Below are 25,715 nucleotides of genomic sequence, written 5' to 3' on the forward strand. Positions count from 1 at the left end.
GATAAGTTATATATATTTTGCAAGGAGTTTGGCAATTTCACATTTGAGTTCTTTAAAGACTCTTGGATGGATGCCATCTGTCCCTTTTGTACAGGCTTCGCTTGTCCCAAATTGTATCCCAGTGCCTAACAAATCTAAAGTGGCCTGGCACCAACGTCTCATCCGCGCATTGAAACCCCTTAATTCTACCTGTCTTGCTGAACCTGCATGTGGAACAGGTAGCATTTCTGAGAACGCTACCTTGGGGGTCCTGAACTTCAATATGTTACCTATCAGCCTAAATTTGGCTTCCAGGACCTTCCAACTACATTTCCCCACATCATTGGTGCTGATATGCACCACAACAGCTGTCTTCTCCCCAACACTGGCTAACAGCGTATCTAGACGTCACGTGATGTCCACAACCTTCGCACCAGGCACGCAAGTCACCGTGCAGTCAACACACGGGTCACAAACCCATCTCTCCATACCTCTAATGATTGAATCGCCCACTACAAGGAGGCCCCCAACCCCCAGAGGAGTATCCCCTGTGTGAGAGGATATGGGCTCATCATCCACGCAAGGAGTCCCTTCTAAAGGAGCATTTCCCTTTTCCTCAGACTGATGCTCTCCTTCCCTGAGAGCAGAGGAGCTATCAGCCTTGGAGTAGGATGCCTCTACCTCTATACCTGAAGGTCTTGTCTGCATGCCTCTCTGTTTCTCCAGATCCACCACCTTGGTCTCAAGGAATTTGTCCCTGAGAGTCAGGAGCTCCTTTCACCAAGCACATACTCATGACTTCTGCCCATGGAGCAAATAGTCATATGTGCAACACTTTGTGCAATACACTGGGAAGTGCCCCCTCCACTGCTGGCTTTCTATCTTCATAACTGGTTTTGTTGGCTGTTTACTGTATTTAGAGATAGTTTATTAGAAAGTTCAATTTTAGATGTATTGGCCAGCTATTTAACCATTCAAATTTCCTTTCTCAAGAATCTGAGGGAGGGAGTAGTACTTACCTTCTTTTCCCACTGGGCTCCTTGTGATCAAGAGGACTTGTTTCAGGCTCCACTGCTAAACTCCATGCAAAACTCTAATGCCCTGTTTGCTAAGTTCTGTTCACTAATCTCTCGGGCCTTCACCTCTTATATAGGGAGTAGGCTTCAAACAGACACAGGAATGAAGCTCACAGGAATGTGGGTCCTCCCACCAGGTATAACTCACTACAGCCCAAGCTGACTCCTCCCTCTGTCCTCTTCCAGGCAGTGAGAAATAACAACTAAATGCCACAGAGCCCCCTATGCTAGCCCTGGCAAATGCTAGCCATGGCAGGAAACAAACACAGACATAAACACACTAGGACTTCTCCCTTAAAGAGAAACCAGCCCCTCAAAATCTCCCCTCCTCCTGTTAGTTAGTTTGAAGGAAAAGGCTTGATGTTTTGTTTAGATTACAAGATAAACATGTAATGCTTGTATTTTTAGAGGCAAAGTAAGATAATGGATTTTTCTTCCAGTTACCACAACACTTGCAATCTAGTCCTGAAAATCTTTGAAGTTCCACAAGGCTTGATGGGGCGACTCCCAAGTAACTGCAAGGATAGTTGCTTCCAATGTATGATAAACACACTGAACTCTTCAATAGTGTTATGAAATGGAAATGAATATCTATATTTATTGCAACTCCTTAATTACATAACAAAATCATTTGAGCTTTTCTCCAAGTTCTAACAGTAACAGCACATTTTGCTTTTTAAATTAAAATTGGAGGCACACCAGTCTTATAACCTGAAGTCTATGTTGAGAGACTGCATGATCACATCAGTCTTTCTACTCACATTCAAAAGGAGATTATCTGGTGTGTGTGTTTTTTGTAAACCTGCCTCTTCTGAAGGTGGGTAATTCTAACAGAGAGAAGCAGGAATGATTTGATCATCCAGTCATGCCCAACACAGTGACACCAAATTACTTACACACACAGGCTGATTGGAAGGAGAAGCCTAATCGGTGAATCATGCACAGCTGCAGCAGGTTGTGAGTGGATACTTTGAGCTCATAGAAGTATTTATTTGCTTTCCTGCAGCACACTAACATGCCCAATACCACAATGTGGGAATTACTGTTGTATAAAAACAAAACCACTAAAGACATTTTCTGTTCTCAAGCAACAAATAAAGCAGATGACAATACTTTACTATTAGTGAATTTAACATTCTTCTGTTCAAAAGATTTCAGTTATAGAGAAGAAACAGATGACCAATGTACACATGAAACTATTAAGATATGTTTGGAAAGTTAAAAAGGCTTACCTGAGCATGAAAATTCGACATAGTTGTTGTCTCTATATCTTTCTTTCCCAAAATCTCCATTTTCACTGGTGAATTGGGAAAATTAAATGAAAAGTAGTCTAAAAAGTCAGGTAAATAAGTAGCTGCCCCATGAACAATACCCATTACATAGTAAGCTGCGCAGTTTTCATTTTCACTAAAAACCAGACCCACAAATTCTTCTGCAAATCTCTCCATCTCCACAGGAGACAACTGGGAGAGTTCATTACTGTAGGCATGGATAACTGAAGCACCTCCATTAGGCTGGTGCTCAATATGAATGAACTGTTTGAATTCCGTGTCCAACCTTTTGAGTTTATTTTGAACCCGTGGCTCCTTTAACGAGACAAATGGAAACTCACTGTTCTCTGGTATCTTGTACTCAGAGTCCTTCTTGGGATCCAGATTTTTCCCACTGAAATGTTTAAGATGATTATCAACGATGCCTTTGGCGCCTTGATTCTCAACATCAGAAAGCAATCCTGAGCAGATCGTCTGAATAGATTTACTGTACATTTTTGGACGCTTCCTTTTTTCACACTCTTTATGTTTCTTTTTCTTTTTCTTCTTTACTTTTTTAATCTGTAGATCTTCTGCATTGGTTTTTGGTTTTTCCTTCACACCTGTTAAAAAAAAGGGGGGTTATTAAAAGATAAAATTCTAAACAAAGGAACATTCAAAGAGAATTTAAAAATGACTCTCTCTCACAAACACACTCACACTATGAAGTTCCAAAATACTGACACACAGTTTTACACAAACTGTAAAATAGCAAGTTCAGCAATGATAGTTACACTATTGATTATTCATACCGTGTGTAAAGCAACAGATGCAAGAACAAAGTTAACTTAATTTTGACATCTTGGTTTGCATCACATGTAGGAGTTCTAAACAGACAGAAAGATGAGTATGTAGTTCAAATTACTAACAAGATATACATTACAGAGTAGGTAATACCTGCTTGAGCAAGAGCAGCTTACAAATTGCAGGCCAGTTTTAGAAAGGAACATTGGGTCTTACCTTGTGAAGGGTCCTTTTTCCCTGATCTGGAGTTCATCATAATGGGATCAAGCACTGAGCATGCTCAAGACAGGCCAGAAATTCAATTTGTGTAGATCCTCCCACCGTCAGGCGTTGTCCCCAGTTCTGGAACTGAATGCGAAATTTGGCGAGGACCTTAGTAGCTCTGTGTAGAGAAAACTGAGAAGAAATAAAACAGGAGAGAGGAAAAGCAGGAGAGCAAGAGAAGAAGGAAAAAATGAGGGCACAAGCCCGAAACGGAAAAGAGAAAAAACTGACAGGGAGGAGAAGCTATACCCCTGGATTCTGCCTCTGCCCAAAAATGTGTTAACCCGCATAATAACCATGAACAACTGCAACCAACTGACAACATCCGGGAGGGGCTGATGAACTCCAGATCAGGGAAAGAGGACCCTTCACAAGGTAAGACCCAATGTTCCTTTCCCCTCTATCTGGTGTTCATCATAATGGGACATGCCCAAGCAGAAATATGGAAAAAACACAGTCCCGGGGGGTGGGGGGAGATGTTCAGACCACCTGCTGCATGATTCGCTGCCTGATGTTCCAAGAAGGACGGGATCTTATAATGGCGAATAAAGGGAGTAGCAGAGTTCCAGGTGGCCGCCCTACAAATAAGGGAGCTAAGGGAGCTCGGGTAGAAAAGGCAGCCAACACTGCGGCTAGAATGGGCCATAATGCCCGTAGGGGGAACTAGGTCCAAAGCCTCGTAAGCCATATGGATGCAAGTTCTGATCCAGGAGGCAAGGGAAGACTTAGAAGGGTGTTGACCCAGGAGAAAGAGACAAAGAGGAAGATCGTCTTTCTCAGTTCTTTAGTGCGCCGAACGTAGAAATGGAGGGAGCGACGAACATCTAAGTTATGCCAACGTTTCTTCATAGGATGAGAGGGGTTTGGACAAAAGGACGGAAGGATGACGTCTTGTGACTGATGGAACATGGAGTTTACTTTAGGTAAGAAAGTAGGGTCCAGGATCAATCTGACCTCATCTGGCAGGAAAACGCATAATTATTTGCGAACTGAAAGGGCTCCCAGCTCCGAAATCCTGCAAACAGATGTTATGGCCACTAAGAACAAAGCTTTGTAGGTTAGTATCCTGAGGGGAATGGAGTGTGAAGACTCGAAAGGAGGAGCCGTAAGGGCGTTCAGGACTTTATTCAGGTTCCAAGAGGGAAACAGGGAAACCGGCGGCGGTGCTAGGCTGGAGGCGCCTTTGAGGAAGCGCAAGATGTGAGGGTGAAGTGACTGGGTGCCTGGATCCAAGATATTTAGAACTGATACCAGAGCAGAGACATGCCTACGTAAGGTGGCTGATTTGAGATTAAGTGCCAGCCTGGCTTGCAAGAACTCCAGGACTTCCGGGACTCCTGCCGTTAGTGGGTCCAGATGCTTGCGCTGGGCCCATCCCTGAAACGCTGCCCAGGAGGCTTGGTAAATGCGTTGGGCTGATGGCCTATGGGAAGCCAGAATGGTGTTCAAAACCTGTGAGGAGTAACCTGCTGATCTTCGTTTGCAGCGTTCAATCTCCACGTGCAGAGCTGGAACCACCCGGAGTTCGGGTGTAGGATGGGGCCCTGCGACAATAAGTCTGGAAGGAGGGATAGACGCCATGGAGGGGACGTTGCAAGGTTGACCAGGTCTGCAAACCACTCTCTTCGGGGCCAGTGAGGCGCAACGAGGATGATCTCTGCTCGTTCGAAGCAGAGCTTCCTGACGACCTGAGGGAGAATCGGGATTGGAGGGAAGGCATAAAGCAGACCTGGGGGGCAAGGGGCAGTGAGAGCATCCATCTCTTCCGCCTGGGGCGAGAGGAACCTTGAAAAAAATCTTGGGACCGAGTGATCTGATGGAACACTTTCTGATGGATCATCCATTCCAAGGGGTCGACTGACTGATGACTCAGCCAGTCCATTTGTGTGTTGTCCACGCCACTCAGATGTTCTGCTGTCACCGAGAGGATGTACTTCTCGGCCCAGTCGAAGACGAGATCCGCTTCTTCCATCAAGCTCTTGGAGTACGTCCCTCCCTGTCGGTTGATATGGGCCTTGGTGGTCGTGTTGTCCGTTCTGATGAGGACATGTTTGACCTGTACCGACTGTTGGAAGGCAAGGAGGGCCAGTCTGGCAGCTTGAAGCTCCAGACGATTGATGCTCCACTTCTTTTCCGACTCCCACAAGACACCTTGGGCCAGCTGCTGTTCGCAAGTCGCGCACCAGCCCGTGCAGCTGGTGTCTGTGGTGATCAACGTTCTCTTCTGTTGAGTGAAGGGTAAGCCTTGTTCCAGAGCCGCGGAGAGCCACCACTGGAAGGAACGCTTCACCTTGTCCGTGAGGGACACCGGGACATGAATGACAGACATGATGTCATCTTGGTGGGGCAGAAGGAGCAATTGCAAAGGTCGGGAATGCCACCGGGCCCACGGAACCGTGTCCATGGCAGCTGTCATCATGCCCAAGATCTGAGCCAATAGCATGAGATCCACAGATTCTGCCTGAAGGAGAGGTAACAGGGCAGTGGTGAGTCTGGATCTCCTGTCCTCCAGAAGGGTCACCCAGGCTGGGATAATGTGGAAGACTGCCCCCAGCTGTTGGAGTGACTGCGAGGGATGGAGATGGCTCTTTTCTTGATTCATGACAAAGCCGTGGTCCCGTAGACAATCCAGAGTGGTTTGGACATGACGAAGGGCTGTCTCGAACGACGAGGCTCTGATCATCAGGTTGTCCAAAAGGGGTAAATCCCCTGGAGACGTAGATGGCCTGTGAGGGCCGCCATTATCTTTGTGAACACCCGAGGGGCCGATGAGAGGCCAAACAGGAGAGCATGATATTGATAATGGTGACCGTTGTAAAAGAAACAAAGGAATCTTCTATGATCCTGAAGGATCAGAATGTGCAAGTAAGCCTCGGCAAGGTCAACTGAGGCCAGGAAATCGCCCTGAAGAACAGTTAACTTGATGGACTGAAGAGACTCCATTCGAAACTTGCGTTTCCTGACGACCTTGTTGAGGGGTCTGAGGTTCAGGACCACTCTCCAGGATCCGTCCGTCTTTGGTATGAGAAAAAGAAGCGAGTAAGCACCAGGACATGTTTCAGTCCACGGAACAGGTTCGATTGCCTGCGTTTGGAGGTGGTGTTGAATCGCCTGTACCATCAGAAGGTGTTTCTTGGGCTGTAGAGAGCGGGGGGTGACAAAGAAGAAGTCGCGAGGAAGAACAGAGAAATCGACTGCATAGCCTCTGGTGACTGTGCCCAGCACCCACTGGTCCTGGGCCGTGGACAGCCATGTGAGGGCAAAGTGCTGAAGCCTGCCCCCTATAGGCACGCAATCATTGCCACTTACCGTATGGGGTTGGGGTGTTGGGGGTTTTGCCACCTTGTTGCCTGAAAGAGCCCCAACCCCAACATCTCCACTGGAATCTGTTAGTGCATCTGAAGGGGACTTGCCTGTAATCTCCAGATCGAAAGGAAGGTTGGTAAGAGGACTGCCTTTGGGAACGAAAGGAAGAACTCTGTCCACGAAAACCCTTACGAAAATCCCTTCTGGTAGAAGGCATCACCTTCTGCTTGTCCTTGGTGTCTAGAGAAGGACCAAACAGATTAGTACCCACATAAGGGGAGGCTTGAAGGGCCATTTTGGACTTGGCATCAACTTGCCACCCTTTGAGCCAGAGGGCTCTACGTAAGGCTACCCCTGATGCCAATGTCCTAGAGGCCTGCTGCACACAATCAAGGTTCGAATCCACCATAAAGGCAGCCACCTTCACAATCTTATTAAGGCCTTGGCGTAATTTGGAATTGCCCGGTGGGACCAGGGCAGCTAGCTGTTTAGCCCAGAGGATAGAAGCCCTTGCAAATATAGAATTTGCCGTAGCAGCTTTAATCACAGTAGCCGAAGCCTCACGTGACTTTTTAAATAGAGCATCAGCTTTCTTATCCTCTGTAGACTTTAGTTGTTCCGGACTTTCCATATTCAAGTGACCCCGAAACCATCTGGACTACGGGGGGGGGGATCTACCCTGGAAGTGGCCCAAAGGGCAGAAACCTCTGCAGACAGGTTATAGTGCTTCTTAGGGAGCAAACCAATGGGCCTGCTGGATGCAGGGTTTTGCCATTCTGCCAGCATAACCTGTTTGAACACTGTGGGGAAGGGGACGGAGGCAAAAACGCCTGAAGACGAGGGGAAAACCTCCTGGTTCAACTCACAAGGGGGAATCACCTCAGGGGAAGATACATCTTTAATAGCTCTATTAGCTTTTGCCAAAACCACAACAAAATCAGAAGTGGAGAAAAGGCGAACAGATGGGGGGGGAGCCGCCTCCTCTTCAGAAAGTTCACCCTCCTTGTCAGAAACCCTATCCAAAAACATGGGAACATCTGGAACAGAGATAGAAGCATGGGGTTGGAGGGGGAGAAATAAAGAAGGCAAGCCAGGATTAAGGACAGGAGGAGGAACAGGCAAAACACTGGGAAGAGACAAGGGAGCTAAAGGGATTTCCCTTGGAAGGTCTTGATGTCTCCTCAATGCTCTAGGGAACCTAGACTCTGGCTCAGATTCAGAGGAGGAGGGAGACAATGTTCGCTGCCTTTTGCGCCAAGGTATGTGAGTTTTGGGGGCAAAGAGACCCCTCTCCGCCAGAGGAATGGCTTGCCTCCGTGGGCTAGATGCTGGGGAGGAGGAGGAAAGGCATTGGCGGGGTCTCCTGGAGACGGCAGGAAGAGCCGGCTGAAGATTGGGGAGCCCGGGAGGAGGTTGTGAGGCTCCCTGGACCTGGGCAACCAAGGGAAGGCATTCCTTCACAAAGAAGCCCCGGAGCCAGTCAGCCACGTCTGCAAGGAGGGGGGAGGGCCCTAAGGACTCAATAAGGGGAGTACCTGGAGGCTTATCAGCCGAAGAGGGCTATTTGGCGGCATCCAGCAGGGGCTCTCCTTGTCCTCCAACGCGGGGCAGAGCCACGCCTTCTGCCGCCCCATCAGGCTGGGTATCGGGGGGGGGGGACGCGGACCAGCTGGTTCGCCATCCGTAATGAGCACTGGTGAGGTGCTTATGAATGCTGACTCTTCCTGTCGGTCACCCTTTCCCCGCTTGTTCTTCTGCTCTTTAGTGCAGCACAATTTTTTGCAGACTGCTTGAAGAAGGAGCTGCTCACTCAAGCGGATGGATTCTGAGAGCTTCTTGTCTCTTTTCTGTTGCTTGCCATTGCCCTCCTTAGCTTTAGCTTTCTTGAGCTTGCGCGGAGAGAGGAATGGCGTAGGTGGATGGGCCGCCGCCAGAGCTGGGATGGCCGTTCCCGGGGTAGTTGGAGCACCTGAAGGGGGCTGTGGTCTCTCTGATTCCAAGTCCAGGGCTACAGAGCCCTCTGAGAGAAATCCTTTAAGCAGCTCTGCTGCATGTGCTACCTCCATTGTGCCGAAAGCACCAACAGACGCCCAGCCGCGAGAACAAGCAAACAGCCAAAAACAAAAGTAAAACCAATCAGCCGAATTGAAAATAAAAAAGTACTTTAGACAAGATTAGGTAGATAAAAGAAACAAAAAACCTATAGGCAGATCCTTCCCGCCCTTGCACACTCGAAAAAAGAGGTGAAAAAGGGGGTTCAAATGAATCTCCAACAGAGCTGGTGTAAACGTGGCCGAGCCTTGAGCAGACAAGACCGGATCTGGGGACAGGGCCTGGCGGTGGGAGGATCTACACAAACTGAATTTCTGGCCTGTCTTGAGCATGCGCAGTGCTTGATCCCATTATGATGAACTCCAGACAGGGAGAAAATTCATCCAGTCCTAGTCTACTCTATTTGTGCTAATACAATTAATTTCTACTTGTCCACAACATTAATGCTTCATTGCTGATTTGATGCACAATTTCTTCTGCTTGGTCACCACCACCTGCAAGCACCCCAAACATAAAAGAGACTGCCTGAAACTATAACGTCTATCTTATTTCTGCTTCAGACAAGATACTCAGTTCTGATTAGGGTCCAAATTCAAGTTTCACAACTCAGGTCCCAAATCTTTAACAAGAGCAAAAGACATATTTATTTATTTATTTTATATACCACCTAAACTTTTGTCTCTGGGTGGTTAACAGTGACATAAAAACAATTAAAACAAATATAAAAGGTTAAAACAGTTTAAAAACATAATTTAAAAACAGTATAAAATTAAAACCTACAAATTTAAAAAGCTTGGATGAAGAGATGGGTCTTCAAATGTTTTTTAAAAATCGTTAGAGATGGGGGGGATCGTATCTCAGCAGGGAACGCATTCCACAATCTCGGGGCAGCAATCAAGAAGGCCCGCTCTGTGTGGCCCCCAGACGAGCTGGAGGTAACTGAAGACGGACCTCCTCAAGTGACCTCAATGGGTGGTGGGGCACATAATGAAAAAGACATTCTCTTAAATACCCAGGGCCTAAGCCGTTTAGGGTTTTATAAGTTATAACTAGCACTTTGTATTTTGCCCGGAAACCTATTGGCAGCCAGTGTAGCTCCATCAACAAGGGAGTAATGTGGTCTCTGAGATGACCCAGAGACCAACCTGGCTGCCGCATTCTGAACCAACTGAAGTTTCCAGACTACATACAAAGGCAGCCCCACGTAGAGCGCATATGAACTCTGCTGAGGATTAAACATATACTCCACAACAACCCACAATGTGTCTTGTATTAAGTTAAGAGGGTAGTGAACCATTTAAACTATAGAGTTAACATTTGGCTCAGTAATTCAAGTTGAGCATGTTTCAATATGCAAGTTTCTTTTTAAAGGGTTGCACACATTGAACGGGTTCAGATGTCATGTGTAATCTCTGTTCATTTCATGTACTCTAGGCAACATTTGAGGTCTGAACCTATGTCATGGCAGTTTATGATCATCTAACCAAGACAACTCTAGGTTTGAAAGTTGGCTTGTGTACCTAATTATGCTTAATCATAATTCTGTGATACATCTGAACCCAGACTTTCTTTGACTCTTCCCTCCAAGAGATGCTATTCAAAGAGACACAATCTGTGACATGGCAACTCTAGGCCACAAATGTCTCTCAATAGTACCAGCTCAAAAACCTTCCCTATCCATTCTAACCACTTCTTAAGTCATCTCTCCATTCTTTGCCTACATACATTAGGCAAAGCTGACATGATTCATCTTTCCTTTCAACAAGCACATGCAAACAAATGAACATGGGTCAAATGCATCCTACTTTTTTTTTACACCCCCCCTTTTTTTTACCCCTGAAGCAAAACATAACAAAAGGCTCATCAAATAAATATTCTGCTGATCTGTGTTAGGCACAGCCCCAATTTTAAACTCCCTCACTCTCAATGCATCTCATCACGGAAGGGCATCCAATCGCACTTGTCAATCTTCTATGCCCCCCTGCTACTCTCATCCTGTTCCATGTCAGAATAGAAGTCCAGCAGCAGCCTGTTGTCACTGCAACCATTAAAACAGTACAGGTTGCCCTGAAATCCCTTTCCCAATCTGATCTTCCTCTCCCTTGTACCTTACTTCTATCATTTACTAACAAGAGCAGAACTGAAAAGGGTTTTTTTGGGGGGGGGTGTGCTTCCTAGGTAATCAAGTGGCACTTCACCACGCCCCCTTACAAAGGAAAACTTATGCAAGGCTCTACAGATCTTTCAGATAACCCCACAGCTTCACAACAATATGAGAACTGGGAAAGTCCCGTTTTGCACATGTGTGTGAATCCTTACAGCACCACAGCAGCAAACCTGCTTGTGCAACCTCCCCTCAAAACTGAGTTAGGAGAGTGAATGCTCTCCTAACCCCCTTACCCTGTTTTTCCAATTGTGTGTCAGCTGTAGCTGGCAGACTCGGACGGGGTGTTCCCAATAATGCACCACATACTTGCACACTACATTATTGGAGCTTGGGGTTGAAGGAACGTCCCAGCACACCGACTCTCTGAGCTACCGGCAGGAGCCGGTGTTCATCTGGGAGGATGATCTGCCTGCCCAAGGAGGAAAAGCTATGCGTCTGCGAGGAGGGTACATCGAACTCACCTTCCCCGTAGCCCACTCTGGAACCCTTCTCACTGCTCAAGAGAAGAGGCCCACACCTCCTTTTTAAATCCAACTAATGATGAGAGAGTAGCTGATGAGCTACTCTCTCTTACCAGCAGCACAGCAGAGCAAAGCAGGCTGGGAAAGAATCCAGGCAGTTCATGCGAGAGCAGAAGAAGGAATGGGATCCCAAAAAGCCAAGGTACAGCTAAACAAATCTAGTTACAGTGAAACTAGGTTCTGATTCATTAAATAAACCTACATTACAATAAACCTTTTCTCTGCCTGATTTCTATTAGTCTATTAAACAAAAATTGATCTGCCTTCAAGCATACACTCAATAGGGTTCTGCAGAAATGCTGATTACCTAGCAAGTGGACCTGTACAATACACATATCTGCACATGCCTGTTGGTTAAATTCGCATGTTTATTGTGTTGTCGATCGGTGTTATGCTTTTACTAGTGGGCCCGGGCACAGAGCATCTGTGCTTCTAGTTGGGCTCTGCCCAGGCCCACCACTGCTGCCCGCGGCTCCGGCCGGGCCAGCCGCCGCCTCGCCCGGCTTCCCCCACCGCCTCCTCCAGCCGGGCCCGCCGCCTCCTCTGGCTTCCCCCCCCCGCTGCCTCCCCCCACCACCTCCTCCAGCTGGGCCCGCCGCCTCGCCCGGCTTCCTCCCCCCGCCTCCTCCTCCGGCTTCCCCCGCTGCCTCCTCCCGGCTGGGCCCGCCGCCGCCTCGCCTGGCTTCCCCTGCTGCCTCTTCACCTCGCCTGGCCCGGCGCCTCGGCCTGTCCCCATCGCTGCCAGGCCAGACCCACCAGCGGCCATGGCCACCACCATTCTCCTGGGTGTGCCAATCAGCTGGGCTGCCGGGACGCATTTTTCCTGGGCACACCCAGTAGAATTATATACAGGGTGGATTTGATTTAAATCAAACTGATTTAAATCACGATTTAAATCACTAGCAGGGTGGATAAAAATCAAAAAAATCCGATTTAAATCAAAAAAATCGGATTTTTTTTATTTAAATCGGATTTTTGATTTAAATCGGATTTTTTTTTATTTAAATCAGATTTTTTTTATTTTTATCCACCCTGCTAGTGATTTAAATCATGATTTAAATCAAATCCACCCTGGTTATATATATAGATTATGACACCTGAAGCAATGTACATTAGTAGCAACAAGGTCTTTCTGATGAAGTATTATTAGAGGACTTCCGGTGGGCACTTCCAGCTGGAATGGCGGTGCTCCTTTGAGTTCCGTGAGCCTTCCACCCACATCCTATGAAATCCAGCCCTTTTAACTCCTTCCCCAAGCTTCAGGGAATTATTAAAGGGAGGTTTGCAACCCCAGCTCCTCACCCAGCACTTCAGAATTAGATTACAGCTGATGGGCCCCTGCCCTCACCACTGAGAAGTTCCTGCTGTTGAAACCTCGCCACCCCCTCTTCCCTTGCCACCGCACCTCGGAACGGAATTAAGATGGAGCTGTACTGCTCCAGAGAAAAGGAGAAGGTTTGGCAGCAGCCTGGTAGCTTGAAGGAGGGAGGGGAAAGAGCCAACAAAGGAGAGAAACAGAGGAGGGGGCTGGGCCATGTGGTGGAGAGACAGGAGAAATAAAGAAAAAGAAATATAGAGCAGTGTTTCTCAACCACCGATCTGCAGACTGGTGCCGGTCCACAAGGTGTTGGGTACTGGTTAGTGAGACATCACTAATAAAAACCACCACACACACACACACTATTTCGGGCCAGCGGGAACTCTCTGGAGCTCATTCCCAGGCAGCCCTCTCTGCTGGATAACGTTCATTTTGCTTCCTCAAAATGAACATTATCCAGCAGTGAGGGCTGCCTTGAAATGAGCTCCAGAGAGCTCCCGCCAGCCCGAAATTGTGTGTGTGTGTGTGGGGGGGATTTTTATTAGTGATGTCTCACTAACCAGTACCCAACACCTTGTGGACTGGCACCAGTCTGCAGATCGGTGGTTGAGAAACACTGCCTGCATTCTGTGGCTGATCAACCTCTCCCGTCCCCCCTTAGAAGATTATTATTTATTTAAAATATTTCTATACCACCCAAAACTTGCATCTCTGGGCAGTTTACAATACTGTAAATATTGTTTACAATGATATTGTTGCTCCAACAAGCTTTGCTGACCTCCTCCCGCCACCACCACAGGAAACAACAGAGGCAATCCAAGCTTAGTCTGTCTGCAGGCAACCAAACAACCTGCCTAAAGGAGAGAAAGAGGGGTAATAAAAAAACTCAGAAGAGAAACCAGGAAGAGGTTTGGAAAAATACAACCCCCACCCCCTGTCAACTCCATAGCCAGAATAAGAAGGGGGAAAGGAGCAGAAGCGTCGAACTGGGGGGGGGGGGGGCTGTGGCGGCGGCAAGAAAATCCCTAAGGGGGGGCGGCAAGAAAAGACCTTGAGATAAAGCCGCGGATGGGGCAGATGTAAAAGCTCTCTTTTGACTCATTAAGGAGATGGCAAGCGATAGAAAAAGTCTCAAGCAACGTCTTGATGCCATTAAGGCTGAGATGGGGGAATTTTGTGGGGCAATGGAGCACCTCACTTCTAGAGTTCAGGAAGTAGAGGGGCGCATTTTAAATACTAAAAACAGGACCAATGCAACGGAGGTCTCCCTCCATCAAAATAATCGTGAACTAGCTAACCTCAGGGACAAGCTAACAGATTTGTAGAGCCGTAGCCATCTGAATAACTTGTGCTTAGTAGGGTTGAAAGAAGGTGCTGGAGAACGAAATATGATAAAGTTTGCGACTACTCTCTTACAACAAGTTCTGGACCTCCCTCAAGACTATGATCTTGAGATTCAGCAGGCACACAGAGCCCTGGGTACACCTTCATCTAGAGGTGCTCATCCAAGGGCCATTGTCTTTAAGCTACTAAGATTTAAATTACAACTAAAGAAGATCTTCTGGCAAGAGCCAGAGCAAAAGGCTCACTAATGTAGGGCCTGGATGAAGAACAGATTTATCTATCTCAGGATTTCACAAAGGCGGTCGTTGATCAAAGAAAGAAATTCCAGTATTGTGGGTCCTTAGCAAGAGAAAAGAACATAACTTGCTTCCTCAAATACCCTGCAATTCTCTGCTGCCTTCTTGAGGGCAAAATGCATCGCTTTGGTAATCCGGCCCAGGCTGAATTATTCCTGCAGTGACTGCAAGTAAATAGCTGACTCTTAATTACATAGAGCTGTAGCAAGATATCTTTCTATAATGTATGCTGGGTGCTACATTTCTTCCCTGGGTGAAGGTGCTGGGTTCTCTCCCTCTCAGGTTTAAAGTGTTAAAGTAAAAAGTAAGGGCAAACAACAAAAAAGAAAAATGAGGACTAGATACGTGGTGGTGGTCTCAAGGGATCATGTGATACATGTTTAGATGGCCACAGGCTATAGGAGGATGTAGGAGGGAACAATTTATATAAAGTGCCTTGGGTAGGGGGCCTGCATTGGTGGACACCCTTTCTAGGGAACAGAAGATAGGAGATATAATCTCCACAAAGCAGCTACATGCACAAAACACCAAAGAAGCTACCTTTCTGAGTATGCTATATGTCAGCCTTGGGGGACGCAGCTCATGCTGTGCCTTGTTTTGTTTTTGACAACAGCCACAAGAACAGAAGTGACTCTTGTCCTGTTAACTTGCTCTGGCCTTTTGAACAGGAAGGCAGAATCAGGGTATAGAACTCTGGGAGGGTGGGAATTGTATCATGTTTACAGTTTTTGTATGGGATGTATGTTGAGCAGGGTGGATTTGATTTAAATCAAACTGATTTAAATCACTAGCAGGGTGGATAAAAATCAAAAAAATCTGATTTAAATTTTAAAAAATCCAATTTAAATTTAAAAAATCTGATTTTTTTGATTTAAATCGGATTTTATTTTTATTTTTATCCACCCTGCTAGTGATTTAAATTATCGTGATTTAAATCAGTTTGATTTAAATCAAATCCACCCTGGCGTTGAGGAACTTGGGAATTGCCTCATAGCTGGCCCTTCTGGAAAGTTTAATGTTGATTGTCTACCTCTTCTTCTATCTGTCTCCTAACTCTCTCCTCCTCTCTACTACTTTCCTCTTCTCTACTCCATTGTTCCCTACACATTGTTCTCACCACCGCAACTAGATCATTAAATGCCTGAACTGCTATCCCAGCATACAAAGCAGTATAAAGGTCTTCAATTTTAAAGTCTACCTACTTGGTTGTTGTTGTTGTGTGTTTTTAAAACATATTTCTATTGAGTTCTAAAGGCCCAACTTTGGAGGGTCATAGTGAACTCCCACTTAAGTTCTTGAACCAAGCTGCCCAAACGACACCTGATCTCTGGTGCCAAATGGAAGGACTCAAGGCTACTTGCATTAATGAACCAACCTGGGCAAGGGTGACTGAGCGAAAGAGACCGGATGGGTTTAGAATACCAGAACACTGGGACAATATACCTTTGGGCACCATCTTTACAATTCTCAAATGGCAGGGCATATGAATTTTGTTTCCTGGAATACTAAGGGGCTGTGACCACCACAAAAAAGGACTCAAATCCTCAGATATTTAAAGAGACATAGAGTAGATGTAGTCTTCTTACAACACACGTTAGAAAAAGATATTCACAGACTCAAACGGAGCTGGGTAGACCATGTAATGGGGCTGGGTCTTCTTCCAAATCAAGCTTGGCTTGCTTCTGTCTAGCAGGGAGATTGTTGGAGGTGGCCTAGTTAATATCATAAATGCATCGCTGTGGAAGGGCAGGGTTCCTCCTTGTCTGAAGGAGGCAATGGTTAGACCACTCCTTAAGAAACCTTCCCTGGACCCCTTAGCGATGGATAGTTACAGGCCAATCTCCAATCTCACTTGGCTGGGCAAGGTGATTGAGAGGGTCGTGGCCGACCAGCTCCAGGCAGTTTTGGAGGAAACTGATTATCTAGACCCATTTCAAACTGCCTTTAGAGCTGGCTTTGGGGTTGAGACTGCCTTGGTCAGCCTGATGGATGACCTTTACCAGGGAACCAAAAGAGGGAGTGTGACTCTGCTGGTTCTTCTGGATCTCTTGGTGGCATTTGATAACATCAACCATGGTATCCTTCTGGATAGCCTGCGGGAGTTGGAGATAGGGGGCACTGCTTTGAAGTGGTTTCGCTCCTATCTCTCGAGTAGATTCCAGATGGTGGAGCTTGATGACAGGTGCTCCTCAAAACAGGAGCAGTTATATGGAGTCCCTCAGGGCTCCATTCTGTCACCAATGCTTTTTAATATCTACATGAAACTGCTGGGTGAGGTCATCAGGAGTTTTGGTGCTGGGTGTTATCAGTATGCTTTTCATCTTCAGAAAATGGCACTCATTCTCTAAATGCCTGCCTACAAGCAGTAATGGGATGGATGAGGGATAACAAATTGAAGCTGAATCCAAGCAAGACGGAGGTGCTCATTGTGGGAGATCGGAATCTGAGGCTTGAGTTAGATCTTCCTGTGCTGGGTGGGGTTACACTTCCCCAGAGGGAGCAGCGGCACAGTTTGAGAATACTCCTGGACCCAGGCCTCACCCTGGAATCTCAGGTGGAGGCCATGACCAGGAGTGCTTTCTATCAGCTTTGGCTGATACGACAGTTGCACCCATTCCTTGAAGAGAATGACCTCAAAACAGTGGTGCATCAGTTGGTAACCTCCAGGCTTGACTATTGCAATGCGCTCTATGTGGGGCTGCCTTTGTACGTAGTTCAGAAACTTCAAAATGTGACAGCCAGATTGGTCTCTGGGGCAACCCAGAGAGACCATATTATGCCTGTCTTGAAACAGTTACACAGGCTGCTGATACATTTCTGGGCAAAATACAAAGTGCTGGTTATTACCTTTAAAGCCCTGAACGGCTTAGGTCCGAGTTATCTTAGAGAGCGCCTTCTTCTGCACGATCCCCACTGTACATTAAGGTCATCTTAGGAGGTCTGTCTCCAGTTACCACCGGTTTGTCTGGTGGTGACTCAGAGGTAGGCCTTCTCTGTAGCTGGTCCTGGGCTGTGGAATGCACTCCCAGCAGAAATCTGTAATTTGAGTTCTTTATTGTCTTTCAGGAGAGCCCTTAAAACCTGTTTGGCCTGGCCATCCAGGATTTTTAAACTACTGTAAACTGTTTTAAACTGTTTTAAATGCCCTGGTTTTCCAGGGTTTTTAGCTGTTTGAATGTTTAAATTGGTTTTATTCTGTTTTTATAGTTCTGATTTTAATTGTTTTTATCTTCTTGTAAACTGCCATGAGCCATTTTGGAAGGAAAGAATAAGAATAAGAAGAATATAAATAAAAAAATAAAATAAAATAAAAAGGGTGCCAATTTTAGTACATAAGAGCATCACATTTAATCCCCTTAATGTAGAAGCGGATCCCCTAGGAAGATACATTATTGTGGCACAGATTAGACCCAAAACCTTTCTATTAGCTAATGCATATGCCCGCAATGAAGATTGCCCTTTCTTATTTGCGGCACTACTCTCTAAGCTTCTTACAAGGGAGAACAATAATCTAATCTATGGTGGAGACTTCAACAAGGCCCTGAACCCTCTAATTGATAGAAGCACGGGACAACCCACACTTCAAAATCTCAGGTTCTGTTAAATGGTATAATTGAGGACCTTAGCCTCTGTGATGTATAGAGACTATGATGTATGGAGACTGTCCAAAGACAGGGATTACTTCTTATCAAAAACCCATAAAACAAGCTCAAGGATTGATTTTTGGCTTTTGTCCCCAACTTTGGAGAGAAAGGTGATTACGTGTGAAATTGGCCTGCTTATTATTTTGGATCATGACCCAGTAGCATTAAAAATACTATTGACAGATTCCAGAAACCAGAAGCAAAGATAATGGAGATGGAATACGTTCCTGTTAAAGGATCCCAAATTTATTACTGAAAGAATTCTGAAATTCAAGAATTCTTACAGTCTAACAGGACCCCAGGAATTAGCTGTGCACTCCTTTGAGATACTCTCAAGGGATACCTATGAGGCAGGATTATTGTCTTTGCCTTATATTTAAAAAACAACAACAGCCAGCTCAAGAGAAACAAGGAATCTGAAGAGAAACTTAAAGTGACTCGGCTGGTAACGCCAGCCTGTCCCCTCAGATCTATGCGAGACTCCTGAAACTACAATGTGATGTAAAGCTGATACATGCCGAACAGCAGGGTGGATTTTATTTAAATCACTAGCAGGGTGGATAAAAATAAAAAAAAATCCGATTTAAATCAAAAAAATCCGATTTAAATCAAAAATCCAATTTTTTTTATTTAAATTGGATTTTTTAAAATTTAAATCAAATTTTTTTGATTTTTATCCACCCTGCTAGTGATTTAAATCGTGATTTAAATCGTGATTTAAATCAGTTTGATTTAAATCAAATCCACCCTGCCGAACAGGCTGATTTTCTCCTAGCTTGCTCTAGGCAAACATACTGGGAATCAGGAGAAGGAGGAGGCAAGCTTTTGGCCTATATGATCAAACAAATACAAAACCGCTCCCACATAACAGGCATCAAGGAGAGTACAGGGCATTTACATACTGATTATTATTATTATTACTATTATTATTAATTCAATAATTAATTAATAGCCTTGTTAAGATAACAAGGCTATTAATTTGGCATTTGAAAAGTTTTATTCAGCACTATATAATCAAGTCCCATCCCATAATAGTGAAGGGATCCAGCAATTCCTGGATAAAATACAGATGCCGACCCTTACCGAATCACAATCTACACTCCTTGCAGCGCCTATCTCTCTAGCTGAAATCCAAGAACCAATTTTTAAAAATTAAATCAGGAAAGGCCCCAGGCACAGATGGATACCCTTCAGATTGGTACAAGACATTCTCTGACAGATTAGCCCCACTGTTGGCAGAAGTGGCTATGGAAGCCACAAATACGCATGAGTTGCCACCTGCAACTCATGGTCTACAAGGCAAATGTATCTCTTATATCAAAACCATTAAGAGATCCACATCAATGTAAAACCTATAGACCAATATCATTATTAAAAGTGGATGTCAGGATTTTTGCTAATGTTATGGCAACCCATCTTAATAGCTGTGTAAATAATATTGTACACCCCTGACAGGTTGGCTTTATACCTAGGTGGCAGGGGACGGACAACATACGTTTGGTACACAAGCTTAACATCTGTTTCAGACAAATTGATGGAAAGAATTCTCATGGATGAAATTGTTAAATATATAGAATAACATTCCCCCGCTGAAGGAGAACCAGCATGGCTTCTGCAAAGGTACATTTTGCCTCACCAACTTTTTGGAGTTCTTTGAAAGTATCAACAGGTGTGTTGATAAAGGTAATCCAGTTGACATAGTATACCAAGACTATCAAAAAGCTTACAAAGTTCCTGAGCAAAGTCTCTTGAGAAAACCTAGCAGTCATGGGAGAAGGGGACAGGTTCATGTGTGGACTGGTAACTGGTTGAAGGACAGAAAACAGAAAATAGGTATAAATGAAGAGTTTTCACAGTGGAGGAAAGTAAGCAGTGGGGTCCCCCAAGGAATCTATACCAAGACCAGTGCTTTTCAATTCATAAATCAACTAGAAGTTGGGGTAAGCAGCGAGTTGGCAAAATTTGCAGGTGGCACTAAACTATTTAGGGTAGTGAAATCCCAAAGAGATTGCAAGGAGCTCCAAAAGGATCTCTCCAAACTGGGGAAGTGGGCAACAATGACAAATGCATTTCAATGTAAGCAAGTGTAAAGTAATGCATATTGGGGCAAAAAATCCCAAATGCACTTATTCGCTGATGGGGTCTGAGCTGTCGGTGACTGACCAGGAGAGGGATCTTGGGGTCATGATGGGCAGCATGTTGAAAGTGTGAAAAAGATCAATTCAGCTGTGAAAAAAATCAATTCCATGCCTGGAATCACTTCGAAGGGGATTGAAAAAACTGCTAAAATTATAATGCCCCTTTACCATACTATGGTGCGGCCACATTGGGAGTACTGCATACAGTTCTGGTCACCGTACCTCAGAAAGGACATGGTAGATCTGGAAAAAAGTGCAGCAGAGGGCAACCAAGATGATCAGGAGCAAGAGCACCTTCATTGCAAAGTAAAGCTACCAAACCTTGGGCTTTTAAGTTTATAAAAAAAATGACTGAGGGGAAATATGATAGAGATTTAGAAAATTATGCACGGTTTGGAGAGAGTGGAAAAAGAGAAGTTTTTCTCCCTCTCGCATAACACTAGAACCAGGGGTCATCCGATGAAAATGATTGCCAAGAAATTTAGGACCAAAAAAAGGAAGTACTTTTTCACACAACACATAATCAACTTGTGGAATTCTCTGCCACAGGATGTGGTGACTGCCAGCAGCCTGGATGGTTTTAAGAGGAATTTGGATAAGTTCACGTGGACAGGTCTATCAATGGCTACTAGTCTGGTGGCTATAGGTCACCTCAAGCCTCAGAGGCAAAATGCCTCTAAATACCAGTTGCAGGGGAGCAATAGCAGGAGAGAGGGCATGCTTTCAGCTCTTGCCTGCGGGCTTCCCAGAGGCATCTGGTGGGCCACTGTGTGAAACAGGATACTGGACTAGATAGGCCTTGAGCCTGATCCAGCAGGGCTGTTCTTAATTTATTTCTTATTTACTTCTTCTTATTTAAATAATCATTATTATTTATTATACTTATTATTTGTTCTTATTTACAAGGGGAAATAGATTTAGTGTCATAAGCAAGTTCTGAAATGGTTACAAAATTGAGTGTGGCAGTTTGATATCAATATCTAGGATCTGGTCTTCAATTCCACTTCTTAAGCCACTTACAAATTACTCTTATGAAAGGATCTTACAGCCCAGCTCTTCCATGCTGGCAATCTACAGTAGACTTCAAGATTCCATTTTGCAATTCTAAAGTAAAAGTAAAGTGTGCTGTCAAGTCTGTGTCAACTCATGGCAACCAGAGAGCCATGTGGTTTTTCCATATCCCGTGTAGTATGAGATGATGCCTTTCAGCATCTTCCTATATCACTGCTGCCCGATACAGGAGTATTCCATATTCTGGGAATCATACCAGCAGGGATTCAAACTGGCAACCTCATGCTTGCTAGGCAAGTCATTTCTCCGCTGCACCATTAGGTGGCCTACCTCTTGGGCAATCTGGAAATCACCTTTTAAAGGAAGGAATATGTGACTATCTCAGGATTATTGTGGAGGGATGTACAAAAGAGGGGTGTACCAGGATACTTCTACTATACCCCTCATTTAAACTACCCCTCCCCATTTATCTGCTGTTATAAAACCCTCTTCAGGTGCTAAAAGGGTGGGACTCTATCAGAGTACAGAATCCTGAGAGGATGCCCCGAAGTCCTGGCCCCAAGTTGATGTACTCAGAAGCTTTACTCACCCACTGTCCACACTTACATTTGTCTGAAGAGCCAAATGCTTTTTTGGGGCACCCCAGCCTTCTGATCACAAAAAAATCTGTTCATAATGGCAGTGTTTGTGTTTTCAGACAAAAGCTGTAAGCGTGGACAGCAGGTAGATAAGGCTTCTGAGCACATCAGTGTCAGGACAAGGATTCATGGAATGTTTTTGGGATACTGTATACAAGTAGAGCATCCACCGTCCCCCCCCCTCCATGTCTGAAGAGGGCTATAGTATCTCAGCAATTGATTTATTAGTATATTTTAGCAAAGTTTCTCTACATTATTTTTCATCTTCCAGGTACAGGGTTACACTTAAAAAGAGATGCACAATACCTAGGACAACAAATAAGCTAGGATTACTAGGTTCTAAATTCTATTAACATAACCTTTGAAAAATTACCCTTAAAAAGAGTACAGAAAAATCATATGCAGCTGTATTGGTCCATTAGCAAAAATCCAAAAGTCACAATCAAAGTTTGCTAATATAAAGATTATCATATTTCTCTTTTACTTCTGCTTTATCAAAGGGGCCTGCATGCTTCAATTAATGCAGAAGATGAAACAGAGTAACTGTTGGATTTTAGGTTTCCTAAAAATGGGAAGACACATATTATTCTTCCCTGTCCCAGAAGCCTAGGATGCATCATGAATATAGTCTCACCTTGTAAAGAAGCTCAGACTTAACTAGATTAACTCCTCCCACACATTATCTTAGGAAAATTCACTTGCAGACACTCAGGTTCCTAAAACATATCCACTTTTTCCCTAGCCACCCCATATCCCTTTATTTTTTGCTTCATTTAATATTCAACTTGATGAAGAGTTCTGGGGAACCCAGAAGCTTGAGAATAAGTCATAGTGGTTTTCCAAAAGCAAGCTTTTCAATAACCAGCTACAGCTTACAAGCTACAAAAAGAAGATGGCTAACTATAAAATACAGTCTTAACCTCCTAGCTAAACATGAAGGAAATCTATTCTATCCCCTCTATATTCAAGTCACAACATTATATACTTAGATCACCACATTCTGGAGTGTGGATTCTATTTAGGTAAGTGAATCACTTCATTCCAGTGACAAGAGAAATTACTATGCTTCACCCACAGACCCAGTCATAAGAATGAAATGATACAAGTACGTCTGAAGTTTTGTATCTCATGTATAGCTATTCAATTTGAGCAGTGGCCAATTTATAATTAGCTGCTCCACATAAAGATACATTAAAGATGTAGCCTGGTCCTACATTTTACTACAATAGTGTAGGAGTATAGTAAAACTTAGGACCAGGCTACAGTTAATATGCAAAACCCCATGCAACATTGCAAAACTTTTGCCACCATTGCAGTGCACCTCAGGCAAACACACAAATGAGAGTATTTAGCATTATTACTTTTTAAACCATTAAAGTCACTGGCGGACATCTTAACTGAATTTACTTGAGGAATTCCCATCAAAATTAAAAGGACAGATTAGGCATGCCTAACTCGTCCCTTTTAATTTCAACAGAAATCCCTCAAATAAGGTTCGTCAGGATATCAGATGGTGAGTTTTTAATCTTTCTTACTTTATTTGTAACTTTTCTCCCCCAGTTGTTGTTTTGTTTTTTGCCCAGGAGTAGGGTGCTGTGATATCCTTCATGAGCAAAACCGACAATGCAACCGTTTGCACTTGTATCAGCATTATTAATGGAAACACTATATATTGGTCCTGTCTCGAAGCATGCAGAACATAACATAATGCCCGTCACATGATGAATACCTTGGAAAAACACTATATATTCCATCAACCCAGAAATTAGGTCACTGATTTGGGATCAAAATACCAGAGCTTCTGATCAAGCCAGAACCTAAAGAATTGTGGAAGTAATTCTGGGAGTTAAAGGAGACTTTAAAACTTGCTTTTCTTCAAACTGTTTTTGAAACTGAAGAACAGTTCAGAAACAGTTTGCAACATGACATGTGTGGGGAAGGCAGGAACAACTGCTCAAAGAAAATCACAGGCAAACATTCAACTAACTTAAGTGCAAGCTGCTTGCATGACCTGCCACAGTGCTTTTGATCCCAATCTGTGCAGTCACTTAACACACTCCTTCCACCTGCAGGGTGGGATAGGTGTGTGTGTGCGTGGGGAGATTTTAGAACTTGTGTGAACAGGCTAGTACCCTAAATTCAGATGTCAGGCATAAGAAACATGGTTTGCTTTAATTTTCAAACACATATTTGCAGATTGATGACCTTTGATAATTAATCACTGTTTCGGAGATGCATTAGACTATGGATTCATCCAAGCTGAATATCCTATTATTCCAGGAATTTATACTCCACCTTTCCAAATACATCAATGCAGTAGCAATATCCTCAAATGAGTTTCTTTTCCTTAAGTACTTAAATCAAAAGTTACTTTAGGTATCACATTTCTGCTCCCTATATAAAGTGAAGTCTGAGCTAAGCAAAGTTAGTATTTTAATTTAAAGAGTAGTATATCTAGGTACTAAATAGTATTTGTGCAAACTTACTTTTCTGAAATAATTTCATTTCTCCATTCTCTTTCTTGATGTCAGACATTAACCTGTGTTTCTTCTTTTCCTTCTGCTTTTCCTTGTCCCTTTCTGTGATTCGGTCTCTGACAATTTGATCTGAAAAGGAAATATTTTTATACTTAACCAGAAAAAGAAAGCAACAGGGGCAAAAAACCCTACTGTAATTAAGTCTAATACATTACTGAACAGATGCATTTCAGCCAGAATAATTATTAGTTCGGGAGAGAATATTTGTTTGGTGATTTTATACACAATTATTTCTTTTGCAGATTATTGAAACTTTAAAGCAAGCAAGTATATTTTTTAGTTATCACAGGAGGTGAAAAGCCCCAAATAACCGTTTGAGTGAAATAATCAAGGGTCTCCTCTATTCCACTTTTCAACAAAAAAGTTTTCAAAACAATTTATATAGAAAAAGAAATAAGGTATTAGGCAAACTTGGCAATGTCAAAGTTTTAATTAATGTTCTTCGAGTTATTATAATTAGGAAGTGTGTGAAAGTACATATATGTTTTATTGATTTATTGAGTATTCCTATAAAAATAATCTCTTTCCAGACAAAACTTTGGACTTGTTGCAATACAGGAAAAGCTCGATATTTGCGGGGGTTCCATTCCTGGCTAGCGTCACAGATACCAAAACTGCAAATACAGAGTAATTGAGGCAATGGCATTTCAAGGGTTAGGTTTCTAAGGTGAGGGGCAATGGCCCCAAAGGCCAAAACAAAAGGGGGGGGAAGCACGGTAAGGTGCCCTACCATGCTCTGCAGTTCCCCAGCAATCCTGCAGCCCCCCCCCAAGAGTAAAAAAATTGGCCAAAAATAGTGGTTTCCCTTTTTCAGAGGCAAAATGGGCCACAAAATGTCCTCAAAATAGCAGCTGGAAATGACCTCAGAGGTCATTTACAGCCACCCCAACCAGCAGATACCCCAGATTTTCTACAATATATACCGAGATCAGGTGTCTACCACCCGACTGCCGATACACAAATTCACAGATGCAGGATCCACAAATATAGAGGTTATCGTGTATAGCAGTTAAACCAGACCTAGATAAACTCCTTTGGGCCTAGGAGCCAGTCCAAAAATTTAGGCACCGTGCAGAGGGCAGTGGTGGCGGCATGGCCTTGACACTTATCCCCAGCAACACCCTCTACTCCATGGGGAAAGAGGACTCCTCATCTTGTTTGTTCCTACCTTGACTGCTTACTCCTCCTGATGACCGCCAGCAATGCCTGCCACTCACCTTTACTGCTCTCTCTTGGTCATATCAGTCTGGCTCAGACAGGCAATGGACAAACACAACCAGGAGGAGGAAGCAAGCACCATGGGGTGGATTGTTCCCTCCTCTTCCCGATTGTCTCATTGGCTCATAGACCAATGTGACCAGGAGGTGAAG

The 25,715-nt window shown here is 44.3% G+C and overlaps 1 protein-coding gene across 3 annotated transcripts in view; it reads right to left on the minus strand.

The window, feature by feature from the left end:
- Nucleotides 1-25,715, minus strand: part of RSBN1L (round spermatid basic protein 1 like) — a 65,850-nt gene that overhangs the window by 19,057 nt on the left and 21,078 nt on the right. For 2 of the 3 annotated variants that reach the window (XM_053256434.1, XM_053256436.1), the window contains exons 2-3: nucleotides 24,295-24,414; nucleotides 2,288-2,928 (exon numbers count right to left, since the gene is read on the minus strand). In XM_053256434.1, the coding sequence (XP_053112409.1) occupies nucleotides 2,288-2,928; nucleotides 24,295-24,414 (761 nt within the window). The remainder of the gene's footprint in view (nucleotides 1-2,287; nucleotides 2,929-24,294; nucleotides 24,415-25,715) is intronic. The other variant, XM_053256435.1, reaches the window with a different exon arrangement.

Source organism: Hemicordylus capensis, chromosome 5 (genome assembly GCF_027244095.1).
Source record: "Hemicordylus capensis ecotype Gifberg chromosome 5, rHemCap1.1.pri, whole genome shotgun sequence".
NCBI lineage: Eukaryota > Metazoa > Chordata > Lepidosauria > Squamata > Cordylidae > Hemicordylus > Hemicordylus capensis.